This window comes from Bos javanicus, chromosome 7 (assembly GCF_032452875.1).
Source record: "Bos javanicus breed banteng chromosome 7, ARS-OSU_banteng_1.0, whole genome shotgun sequence".
Classification (NCBI taxonomy): Eukaryota; Metazoa; Chordata; class Mammalia; order Artiodactyla; family Bovidae; genus Bos; species Bos javanicus.
Window position 1 is genome coordinate 26,266,779 of NC_083874.1, and position 13,806 is coordinate 26,280,584.

The window sequence follows — 13,806 nt, forward strand, 5'->3', positions numbered from 1 at the left end:
TTCCCCGTCCCTGGGATTCTCCAGGCAAGAACATTGGAGTGGGTTGCCATTTCCTTCTCCAATGCATGAAAGTGAAATAGGGCTAAACAAACCTTAGATGAACTAAGTAGCCCATTTTTTATTCTGTGTTTTTCTTTTGTCTTAGTTTAATACTTTTGGAATCAAAGAAGTAAAATTGTGGAATTACATGGAGTTCAAGAACCTTGTGGATACATCTCTGCTGCTGCTGCTGTCATTTCAGTCATGTACAACTCTGTGCGACCCATCTCTACCAGACACTTAAAACGGGATAATGTATTGAATCTTAGAACTCATGTTTATCATAGGGAAAGTGACGTCAGTTTATAATACATAACTACCCTCACCAGGGTTGCTGTTTGAAGTAACTATAAGTGCCCTTAACATCTAAATGTCAAGCATCTATTAGGTTATATCAGTCAGCTATACGGACTTAAAAATATATTTTTACATGGAGTTTCACTGTGATGTTCTCCATTGACTTTAAGCACAGGATAATCTGTGATTATTAGAGAAATTAGCAGGAAAGAAAATTCAGCCTTTCGTAGTCTCATATGTAAACAAAGCACCAATAAGTCATTTTCAAGAAAGCGTCTCTATAGAGTGAGTAGCTTTTAGAAGAGACCAAAATAATTTTCTGCTGTCTCAAAGGATAGAAAAACACGATTCTTCCTGAAACATATACCCTTTCTTCCCAAGCCGTGGTTCCCTCGGGGTCTTTTATCTCCCTATGATTTCATTCCTTGTGCCTCGGGCTAACAAGGCTATGCTGTGTCATTCCCTTTTGTTAATGTAGAAGAAAAGATCCTCATTCAAAACATCAAGTGCTTTAAAAAATAAAACAAGTTTGTAAAGCTTCTCCATCCATGAAGAAGAACAATAAAAATGTATTTTCCAGATCCTCTGAAAGCACTAAAACCTCACGTCCTTCACATGTCAAAAAGCCGGCTGGAGAGCTGACAGCGTGCCAGCAATCGCTGTTGACAGCTACCCAGTGCTGTTTATATTAATATTATTCAGTGGCTGAGAGAGAACCTTTATTCTTCTTCTTCAAAAAAAATGTTTATTAAATGAAGTTTGGAAGCATGAACTGTCATTTTTTAACTACAGTGGATGCTTACCCCAAGCGATGAACCAGGGAAAAGGGCATGAAATGTTTATTCCTTAATGTGTCTAAATTTAAATGTTGATGTCTCTCAACGAGAGCATATTGATGACTCTATTCATGGTACAGGAAAATCTCCAGGATATACATTGTAGGCTGGGATTTGTAAGGGATTTGGGGGGATTACATTTATATTCAATGAAGTCAAAAGCATAATAACCACCTCGGGAGCCATTACAGGATATTTTGCTTTATAAAGTCTTGCCATAGTTTTGCTCTTTTGCTCATTCATTCTTTCCTAAGTTCTTTTTGTTGAGCACTTACTATTGCTCCTAAGACCTGTCCTATAGCTTTCTTTATCTACTGGAAGATACTGGCCCACAGTGAGACTTATCAGAAAAGAACGTGCTAACATTATAAGCCTTGCTTTGGTGTTGGAGAAGACTCTTGAGAGTCCCTTGGACAGCAAGGAGATCAAACCAGTCCATCCTAAAAGAAATCAACCCTGAATATTCACTGGAAGGACTGATGCTGAAGCTGAAGTTCCAATACTTTGGCCACCTGATGCGAAGAGCCAACTCATTGGAAAGGACCCTGATACTGGGAAAGATTGAGGGCAGGAGGAGAAGGGGACAACAGAGGATGAGATGATTGGATGGCATCCCTGACTCAATGGACATGAGTTTGAGCAAACTCCTGGAGATGGTGAAGGACAGGGAAGCCTGGCAGACTGAAATCCATGGGGACACAGAGTCAGACACGACTGAGTAGTTAAACAACAATAAGCCTTGCAGTGCACAGGATGCTCGAGGAACACAGAAGCCTTCAATCCATTGCCTTATATCTAGAGGCCTTATATCCTCTGGGCAGAGGACAGCAAGAACGGCAGAAGGCTCCCAGAGGAGGAGGGCTGGAGGTGAGTACCGAAGGATATGTACTCAGGACTACCACTGTGCAAATACTTATTACCTCCATCATAGATGTGGGAGTCTAAAAGGCCTTAAATGATCTGCTTAAACTGCAACAGTAAGGAAAGTTCAGTTTAGTTCAGTCGCTCAGTTGTGTCCGACTCTGCGACCCCATGAATCGCAGCACACCAGGCCTCCCTGTCCATCACCAACTCCCGGAGTTCACTCAGACTCACGTCCATCAAGTCAGTGATGCCATCCAGCCATCTCATCCTCTGTCGTCCCCTTCTCCTCTTGCCCCCAATCCCTCCCAGCACTGAAATCACTGGAGCCTGAGCTCGGTGATTTCGAAGGAAGGCAGGACCTCAGGTCATGCCCTTTTCTAGAAGACACTGGACCACTTCCTCCTTGACTCCTTTTGCCTATGTATTTGTAGATGGACTTCCAATCCTATTAAACTGAAAGCGTTTGAAAAAAGAGGTAGAACCTTACTCATCCCTCGAATCTCCTATTTATATCCATTACTGCTCCTGAAACATTTATGCCTTCATTCTTTCCTTCCACAAATATTTACTGAGAATCATTGGGTACCCAGAACTATGCTAGACATTAGGTGAATAAATTAGCTAGGCAGCAGTGAAGAAAACAGACAAAATTTATGTTTCTATGGGCCTCATATCCTGGAGGGAGATACAGACCAAAAAAGAAGTGAACAAATGAAATATTTTCAAATAGTGCCATAAAAAATTAAAAAGAAGATGTAATAGATAGGTATGGGGGAATATTCTTTATATCGAGTCAGGGAAAGCCACTCCTGGTGGCGACACTTAGTAAGTCCACTGGCCTTAAGAAGCCAGCCATGCAAAGTTCCAAGGAGGAGAGCATTTTCGTCAGAGAAAATATCAAGTGCAAAGGCAAAAATGGAACTACTGTGTTCCAGGAAAAACAGGCAGAGGCTAAACAGTGTGGTACCCTGAGTGATTGGTGGGATGAGAAGGGGGCAGGAAGGTATGGACGGATGGATCAAACAGGGCTTGGTAGACTACATCAGGGCTTTGGCATTTTATCTAACAATAATAGGAAATACTGAGGAGTTTTCGGAAGGGGAGCAGCATGTTCTGAAGTACATTTTGACAAGATTACTCTGGTCTCAGAAGAGAGAACTGACCCTAATGGGGCTTGAGTAGATGCAACAGTAGGGAGACTATAGTGATCACAATTAAGAGAAGATGGTGGCTTGGATTTGAATAGCACCAGGAAAGAGTAGCAAAAGGTTAGATTTTTGAGGTTGAACCAGGATTTTCTGATAAACAGATATACAGGGCAATTACTCGAAGCTAAAAAAAAAAAAAAAAAACAGGAAAAAAATCAATAAATGATGTGTAGTGGAGTTAAATAAAATGACAGTCCAGCCTTGTATTTACAGCTTATGAACTGACTAGCGCGGGTAACATAAACATCTATAGTGTTCTCAGGACGCCCAGAGCAATACAAACCAGACATGAATTCATCTGGTAAGGACATTCATGGTCAGAGGTTGGGAGAAAAACACCACCAGAGGCTCTGTCTGGGGAGCCTCTTGGCAAGCAACTGTGAAGGAAGAGAGGCTCCTGCTCAAGAAGGGTGTGGCCTGCAGGGCAAAATGTGTGTGCGCACGGGTGCTTTGTCATGTCCGATTCTGAGACCCCATGGACTGCAGTCCACCAGGCTCCTCTGTCCATGGGACTTTCGATGCAAGGAATACTAGAGTGTGTTGCCATTTTCCTTCTCCAGGGGATCGTCCCAACTCAGGGATCGAACTCAAATCTCTGGTATCTCCTGCACTGGCTGGTGGATTCTTTACCACTGAGTGCGTCACCTAGAAATGAGATATCCACAAAGAGCCGCTCCATCTATTCTCTAGTCCACAGACTGGATTGATTCCAAGTCTGGTGGGAGGCACATTTGTCACACAAGGAATTGTTAAGTAAGTAGGACTTCTCTGGTGGTTCAAATGGTAAACAATCTGCCTGCAGTGCAGGAGACCCAGGTTCGATCCCTGGGTTGGGAAGATCCACTGGAGAAGGGAATGGCAACCCACTCTGGTATTCTTGCCTGGAGAATCCCCATGGACAGAGGAGCCTAGCAGGCTACTGTTCATAGGTTCGCAGAGTTGGACAGGACTGAGTGACTAACACGTTCACATCATTTATTGAGCCGTTATCATGCTGCCAGGAACAGTGCTGAGTGCTGAGTACTCAGCAGGTATTGTATCATTTAATTTTCACAAGTATATGACATAGATACTTTGAAACTTCTTTTAAGCTTAGCAAAGTGAGGCATCGAAACAGTACAGAATTGAGAACCATGAAGTCTACTGCCGTTCAGTTCCAAAAGGGAGTTGGGTGAGTAGAAGTGGAAGAGACTGTCTGCCTCTCCAAAGAGGAACCAACAACAGCTCAGATTTCAGACTTTCACAAAGGCAAAATCAGCAGTTTCTATGTGTGACCGCTATCACTCACGTAGTCCATCATTGAAATTGCTTTCATGCAGTTCTGATGAAACATTCATTCTGAGCTCAGTCCTTCCCACCTGCCATCAATGTCTGGCCCCCAGGCCAGTGAACCCAAATGATCCACTCTTATTCCTGCTGCTCCATCAACCTGATTTCTAAAGCAATTCTGACAGTGCAATGGGGATATTAACAACTTGCCACAAGGATTGGGCTCCAGTATCTTCTCTCCCCAGACAACATCGATCCTCCATTGTATCTAGTCAATAGACCTTCACATCAACAGACCTTGCTGGCAAACAAGTCAGCTTTTTGTGCCTTACAATTTCTGGCTTGTAATATCTTTCAAATGGATTCCCCCATTAGAATATCCTGCAGGCAAATTCTTATTACTTACTCCAAGCAGCACAGCACGTTTGCTTTATCTAAAAGGTTATCTGTGTTATTAAAGCTGTATTGGAAATGTTTGGGCAAATTTGGCCTCCTAGGCATGTTTTCACTAATTCTAAGTACATTTAACCAGAAATGCTATTGATGACTAAATAAACCTCAGTTTGGATATTTTAGATGAAAATTAATTTCCATTTTTTGCTTCTACTTGGTACTAGTGTCAAAAGTCTGGGGAACAAGCATTTGAGAACTATTTGCTGGCTGCTGGCTGACTTAGGATATGTGTCTCGGTGTGTTTCTGGATATGCCCTCTTACCAGAGGAGAAATAAATTTCACTATAGACCTTTAGAAAATCACAAATAGAATTATATGGGCTGAGAGAACAAATGTGTTATTGCTACTCATACAAAAGGTTTAAAGGGTTTCTGAAACAAAGAAAGGTCTTGGGGGTTGCAGACACATATTTATGAGAGTAAATCACACACAAAATCATACGTTTGAAAGGGAAGATACATATAATCTGGTCCAACATCCTTAATGTTACAAATGAGGAAATTACAAATTACTAAGGCATCCAACCAAATTGGTGTCGTTTTAATGCCATGTTTGTACACGCTCCACATCTCTCAGGAACTTCCCTTCGCTATTTTGTCTGGTGGTGTCAGTCCTGCCTCCTGCTGTCATTCCCCTCGGCATCCCTGACCTCGTCACCTTCATGAAACCTCCTTTCCCACTTCAGAAGGCACCATACCCTTGCGGTTAAAATTACTGGCTCTGAATGAGATGCAAGTCCAGCTCCATTCTTTACCAGAAGTATAAATGTAGGCCAGACACTTAACTTTTCTGTGCCTCCATTTTCTCATCTGTAAAATAGGAACAAGAATCGTAACTCTCTCATCTTGTTGAGCATTGAATGAGGTTATTTCCTACAAAGCCCTTGCAATAATGCTTGGCACATAGGAAGCACCCGTTAATGATGATGCTGTCATCATCAACATGTCTAACTTCTGCTCCTCTTGGTATCAGCAGGTCATCTCTTCTCTAGTTCACCAAAAGAAGAAAGGTCGTCAAATATGAATTCGCTCAGATCCGCCTCCCCACTGCCTATGAGCTCCTGAGCCCAGAAACCTATCCACATGCTGCCAGCCACTCTTTCCTCCCTCACTCTGCTGGGAACCGGAAATACTTTGTACTTCAATCCTTCCATCAGAGTCAGGATGCCATCTGTCTTCTCAGGAGCCACGTTCCCTCATTTAAATGACCTCTCAATTAAACCTCCAGACTTTCCCTCTCTTACTACCCTCTCAGCCTCTTTAACCTTCAAACACAATCAAAAGCAAACAAACACACACAAAACTTGCTCTTGAGCTTGCATCTGTCTTTTACTAACTCCCTGTCTCTTTGCTCCTTCTTGTTGACCTTCCAGCTAAGCTTTCGGAAGATGAGTCTATGCCTTAGCATCTTTGCATCACCCGTCACCACACAGCAGTCTGATTTCTGTTTCCAGCACTACATCAGGTCCTTCTTTTTAGTCCACCCGGAACATCTCTCACTGCTCTACCCAGTGCTCTACCATTTCTGGCTCCTTCCATCCACCTCTTCTCCTGAGGCTGTTCTCTTCCCCAGGACAAGACACTTACATGTCTGTCTACTTTCCTACGGGCTTCGATCTCTGTGGGTCCAGCAACTGCCAATGGTTTCTCTATCCCCAGCATCCAGCACAGTTCCTTGCACACGTAATCAATGAAAAAGTTCACATCATGAACACATGAATGACCTTCTCAGAGTCACACATTCAATCTCATTAAATGAAACAAACATTCACTGTGCTTCAGTCACATGACAGCAGAGTGGAGGCTAAAGAGATTAATAATACACAGACCCTACCCTCCAGGAGTTATCATCCAGTGAGAGAAGAGAAATCCAGGATTGACAAATAGACCCAAGATATTGATGGGGTAGGAACAGAGAGAGAACAGGAAAGAGGAGGAAAGAAAGAAGTGGAGGTAAGACAGATTAACATCATATAGGCTAGGGTATACATCAGGATGCCAATAAACATAAAATATGTGTATACTTTTTAAAAAAAATCATTTAATCAAATTTAAAAAGAAGCAATATGCCTAAGTCTAGTTGAATAAATCATGATTTCACTCCAAGCAAACAAACTCTGCTCAGTTCTCACATACCTGGTGTTTCATACAGAGGATACATTGAGACTCAGAAACTCTGACCATATACTACATACAGGAATCTGTCCATCTGCTGACAAGGTGAACAGTCATACTAAATCTCCAAAGGCGGCCTTTGTAAACTTGTGCTTGGGAAGGTAACTGTCAGACTTAATCTCCCATGTATATATCCAGAAGGAAAAAATATACAAGACAGATAGTTGTGTGTGACAGTTATCAATTTATTTATTTTAAACTCATAATGTAAATTAAAGGAGCTATTCTTCTGGTTGGAATGACTTATCCCGATCATCAACAGGAATTGGGTTGCGGCTACATAGTGGGAGAAAGCTGAACTCTGTCTGGAACCCAAGGGATTCGGTGGGGCACCTCTTGGAACTCACATGCCGAGTAGTAAAGCTTAATGGAAAGGTCAATGACCAAAAAAAGGCAGGACAACTGAGAATTCAGGAGTGGAGGTTTGAGTCATTCCTCCCGGCAAAGAACCCTAAGCAGCTGAGGTCTGGGCTGAGAAGGGAGATACCTGAAATGGGGAAGAAAGAGTCCATACACACAAGTACAGCCTGTGAGTCATTATAGAAAAGAGTTCTCTTTGCTTGCGACATCTACAGGTTTATTTGTAGAAGCTATTTTTTCTTCTGCTTCTTTGTATTTTATCTTATATAAAATAAAAGTTGTTGGAAGGTAATTTTACTATCTAGGTAACAAAATATTTGACTTCCTTGGTGGCTCAGGAATAAAGAACTTGCCTGCCAATGTAGGAGACGTGGGTTTGATCCCTGGGTTAGGAAGATCCCCTGAAGATGAAAATGGCAATCCATTCTAGTATTCCTGCCTGGGAAATCCCATGGACAGAGAGAGGAGCCTGGCAGGCCACAGTCCATGGGGTTTCAAAAGAGTCAGACATAGCAACTAAACTACAGCAACAACAAAATATTCAGTGTAACTTCATAAGAGTTTCAGGAAAATTTAACATAACCAGCACAGGATACTACAACTGTTGGTACCTGCATCTCTTTATTTTGAGAAAAGAGCAAATAGCATCCTAACTTGTAAGATGGCAGGCTGTGTTTTATTAGATGGAAATGCTGAGTTGCTTTGTTTATCTGCAAGAATTCAAATGCATATAGAAAGGTGTACAGGAGACCTAAGGACCCAAAGGAGTAGATTGGAGGTACTTTATTGCCTCTCAGTGCTAAAGTTATCCTCCATTTTTATCTACAAAATGGATATGGGCCGTGTAAATAGCCTTCCTTGCCAGCTGGCTGACTGTTAAGCACTTTCCTAGGGTGCTCAGAGACACTGCAAGAGGAAGGCGTTTCCCGTTGTGTTTCCAGTGTGCCAGCTCAGCTGACTCCTGAAGTGCCTGCTCCTCCAGCATGGGCAACTTCTTCAACATTCAGCTCCTGCAGTGCACTGTGACGAGCAGCACCTATTAGCTAGCAACCTCCCGGGCACCTCCCTTGGGCTACCAGTAACAGAGTGCTTCTGATAAGACATGTCTCCAGAACAGCTTTCCCAAGCATCCTGTAGAACAGATTTCTAGCAAGTTCCAGACAGCAGATTTCCAGCAAGTCCCATGAGGAGTAAACCATAGCAGCCTCTGCCATTCAGTAGGCTGTGGCTGTGTTCTCATAAGGTCTGTACCATACCCCTACTGGGGCTTCCTCTTTGCGTGAAAGTTCCATCTCAGCCCTCAGAGTATGGGTGTTCCTTATATTTGCCATTCTTGTATTCCTTTCAGTGTTGTCTACTTCCTACTAGCCAATGCCCACAACAATTTCTTGTTACAGCTAATAATTCTTTTTAATAAACCTTCCCTGCTCAAGTTACAATATTTTTCAGGAGCAACGAGCACCTCCAGTATCCAGATCTTGGTTTCTAAATACAATTCTTTAATGGCTCATTCTAGGACTGAAGTAGGAAAAACACAAAGTGAGACTGGAGAATCCGACAGTAGCAGAAAGTAAGGAAGTGCTCAAAAGACAGAACAAAACATAAGAGCCAAACAAAAGGACCAGGGCGTGTCAAAAGGTCACAGAAGCCACCTAAAACAACGCCCGATTGCCAAATCTAGAGCAATTTAAGCAACGAAACAATATATTGATTTTTCATATAAATATATATAAGCCCACACTGATATAAATGACTGACTAAATGGGAGAGAATAAATAAATCTTCTTTGCAGATGAATTCCAAATAACATACATAGACAATCTCTCCTCCCAAAACCATGGAGCTTAATCCCTACCATTCACCCTTGAGGGTAGACTAGACTTAGTGACTTATTTCTGGAGAATAGAAATGGGAAAGAGAAAAATAATAACTTTATGTGGAGAAATCTGGCAAACACTACACATCACTAAATGATGAAGGTTAACTGAGTGATGACATCATCGGTGATGTCATGTGAATATCATCATACCCCTGGTAGAATGTCATGAGGTGGGTACTTCAACTGTGTGGTATTCTTTTAAAAACTTGTACCCCTAGTCTAGTCATGAGGAAAACACAAACTGAGAGACATTCTGCAGGATACCTGGCTAGTTGTTGTCAAGGTAATGAAAAACAAAGGCTGAGTAATTGTCACAGACCAGAGAGGGCTGGAGAGACGCGACAATGCAGTATAGTGACCAGGACTGGATCTTGGAAAAGAAAGAGGACTTTAATAAAAAAAAATAATAATAATGAAATTCAAACAAAGTCTAGAGTTTAACAGCAATATACTAGTAGTGAACTAACTAGTAGTGCATTCAGGTCAATTTCTTTTGGCAATTAGTTTTGCCAAGCTAATGCTAGCTTAAAATGTTAAAGGGAAAACCAGGTGTGGGTATGTGGAAACTCTCTACTATCTTGTAACTTTACTAAAATTGTTCCAAAATGAAAGGTTTAGTTGAAAAAATTATTGCAATTTCTGTCTCCTGATTGGACCCTGACTAATACAAGGAACTGATCTAACTAAAAAAGAAATCATTTTCTCAATCTAACATATAGTATCAAATATATGAATAATGATAACCAGAGAGGAGGGTACAGAGAGAGAAAAATCCTTGGGACCTAGGTCATTTTAACTCTGCTACTTAATAGGTTACTAGAGTATGCATTTGCTTCAAGAATTATTTGGCTGAACGATACTGGATGCTTGGGGCTGGTGCACTGGGACGACCCAGAGGGATGGTATGGGGAGGGAGGAGGGAGGAGGGTTCAGGATGGGGAACACATGTATACCTGTGGCGGATTCATGTTGATATATGGCAAAACCAATACAATATTGTAGAGTTAAAAAATAAAATAAAAAAAAAAAAAATATATATATATATATAAAAGAATTATTTGGCTGAGAGTATTAAATCACACACCTCCTAATGAGGCATATTAGGGTAACAACTACAGACAAAACCCAGGTAACAAAATTCAGTGCTCTGACTCAGAACAGAATGTAGGTGCTTAAAAAAGGTGTCAGAAATGTTTTCTCAGGTATCTGTCCATGTTTATTGATGCTTCTGTTCATGATAATACCAAAACATGAGCTGTGGAGAATAAACTAAAAGTCACCTCAGTATCTTCACCCAGAATTGAAAGAACATGTGTTTCTTTCTAGAAGAATTCTAGAGGCTTCACTAAAAAGTTGGTCAATTCCAAAATAAAGCAACAGTTGTTTCTAGAAGGCCTAAATCAGTTCTAGAGGGTCTGAAACCCATGTTGGCTTTCCTTTCATTTATATACACTTCAGCCTGATCTCTTAGCACGAGGCAAGCTGCAGCTTTTAGGGGACAAAGTGTGACTATGACTAAAATTATTCCACAACTTTCCCCCTGAAATTAGTAATAACAAATCTCATTTTTCAGAAGAAGAATACAGCCACTCTTCTCTTTCTCAATGGTTTATACAATAATGTTATTTTTCTTCTAAATGTGTAGGCACAACTGATCTTTAAGCAGGAAAAGCCAGTGAAAGCAACATTGCATTTGAGGTCAGTTGGCCAAAAAAATGGACATGAGCCAGATCCCACATCCTAAACATTTTGCCTCAGCAGTATGAACAAAATGCCCACTCTCCTCCTGATCTCCAGCAGAAGCCAAACTAAACCCTGCAAGACAGTTACCCATTGGAATGGGAACCCTGTCAGGGACAGAGACACATGCACACACACTCCCTAAGACACAATAAAAAGGTTCTCTCACATGGAATGTTCTGTGCACAGATAGCACAGGAGATTGATGCTGTTTTAGAGACAGCCAGGAAATCATAGGCCTAAAACAAAGTAGTTCTAACAAGATAAAGAACAGCATCCCCAATTCCAAAGGGAAGCAAGTAAAAATTCCTAAAACCAGCTTATCTATTATACATAGCCTGATGTTCTTTTTGACTGGTTTCAGAAATTCTTTGGTGGCAACGAGGACAAATCTGTGTTTGTCATGAGAGCTTGGTAATTTGAAAACTATTATTCCCTTTCTCTAAATGTTAACATTTCATGCATTACAATTGAGTTGCACTTGAGCTCTTTCTCACATTTTTCAAGGCAAAATGAAGTATAAAGGAACAGGAAGAGTACACAATTACACGCACAGCAAGGAGTTAGCCAGAAAACTTAAGTTTTAACTGTGAAATTTAGAAAAGCAACTGTATTACATGACATTCCATCATTTAATCCTCATAATCATGAATACAGGATTTTAAGTGCAATTTGTTTATCATCCAAAACACCATCATCTTAGAATTATAATTCTAATACAATGGAGACAAATTATATATTATGAATTAGTACTAAATGGCATGAATTTTCATTTACTACCAGTAATTCACCCCAGTTATCTGAGAAAGTACTTATTATTGGTACCTCAGAATTCAGAGATAAATAAACAAGTTAAGCATTGAAAATATCAATTTTGCTTCTGCTTTAAAACCAACAAGTGGTAAATTGTCATCACCAAGAAAATATATTAGATATATGAACGAGTAAAAACAGATGTCAGAATACAATAGCTGTGTTACCACAACTGCGTTACTGAATGAAGGAATCTGAATTCTGGATCCTACTCTGGAATATGTATTCATATTCATAGAAGTATCAGAATCAGATTACTGAGATCTCCTGCTTTCCAAGTGCCTTTCTTTATACTCTATTCACAACAGTTCTATGTATAATACATGTCGAGATTTCAAAGAAACACTATTTGTGAGCTGGGTTGGGGATCCACACCACACTCTGCATTGGGCTGCAGAGGGAAACCCATGGACACAAGGGGCTCATACAGCAAAAACATCCCGAGACAGACAACGGCAGGTGCACACTCACCACTGGAGCAGTTGGTCCCACCCCAGCCAGGCTCACACTGACAGGTGTTTGGAGCAATGCAGCGACCATGGACACATTTATCAGCACAGTGGGCTGTCAGAGAGAAAAATCAATCAAATAAGGAAAGTTGGCACAAGAAAAAAAAACCCAACAACACAGCTGTTTCACATATCAGTCTCAAGTATCGCTTAAAAACAACACGCATGCTTGATAATTTTCTTCATTCCGTTCCTCAGGCCTCTTGCAGTCCTCTGTGTAACCAAACAATTCCACTTCTTATTTTGATACCTCCAAATACATGCCTTCATTTCTACTATTTAATTCTACTTCATGCTAAGTTAGGAAAGAAGTTTCAAGGAAAATTGCCTGATCTACTTTAAAAAAAATTATCAATGACTACCAAATACACCCTCTTTGTTCCAGCAGACGCATATGTGGATGCACAAACATACCACAAAGCAAGATCTCAGGACTCCAGGGCAACAGAGGAGACCGAAAGGTACTCCTTTCACATAATACCTTTACTAGAAACAAGTCAAATTTCTCTGTGCATGTGTTATTCATAACTATGACACAGCAGAGCTACATATCCTTCATCTGTTGAGGAAGAGCTGAAAAATGTCATCCAGGTCTTTAGGAAATAGTAAATCTCAGTTCCCATTTCATTACCGCATATCATTGGTGTGACCCAACCTGTGAAGATAGGGATATCATTGCAAACATGAGCAGATGGGTAGACTGATGATTTCCAAAACAATGATAGAAGGGGACATTAGAAAGATGTGACGTTGAACATCCGTATTACCCTCACCCTTAGTGTCACTCACATGGTTAAACCTTCTTTAAAGTATCTGGATATATGAGTAATTGTGAAAACAATTCAGAAGAGTTTGGATTTAAGATCTTCCAAAATTCTACTTAAGGATGATATAAACTGTCCACTTGAGAGATAAGTTTTATTAATTCATTTGTTATTATAAAAATAAAATGGAGCTACCAACAAGCAAAATAAACCTGTCTCAAGGAAAAAAGATAATCATAATATTTTTCAATTTATATTTCCTCAATAAAATGGGGAAAAAACTTTCTGTGTCATTAAATATCTTTAGTGTGATTTATATACTGTTGTAAGTCTACATTGTGTATATATTTTTTATATATTATATTATTATCAGATATTCCAGTTGAGCTATTCCAAATCCTGAAAGATGGTGCTGTGAAAGTGCTGCACTCAATATGCCAACAAATTTGGAAAACTCGGCAGTGGCCACAGGACTGGAAAAGGTCAGTTTTCATTCCAATCCCAAAGAAAGGCAATGCCAAAGAATGCTCAAACTACCGCACAACTGCACTCATCTCACACGCTAGTAAAGTAAAGCTCAAAATTCTCCAAGCCAGGCTT

The 13,806-nt window shown here is 40.6% G+C and overlaps 1 protein-coding gene across 2 annotated transcripts in view; it reads right to left on the minus strand.

The window, feature by feature from the left end:
• The window catches only part of MEGF10 (multiple EGF like domains 10), a 178,669-nt gene that overhangs the window by 70,988 nt on the left and 93,875 nt on the right, over positions 1–13,806 (minus strand). For both annotated transcript variants that reach the window (XM_061422913.1, XM_061422912.1), the window contains exon 5: positions 12,405–12,497. In XM_061422913.1, coding sequence (XP_061278897.1) covers positions 12,405–12,497 — 93 coding nt within the window. The remainder of the gene's footprint in view (positions 1–12,404; positions 12,498–13,806) is intronic.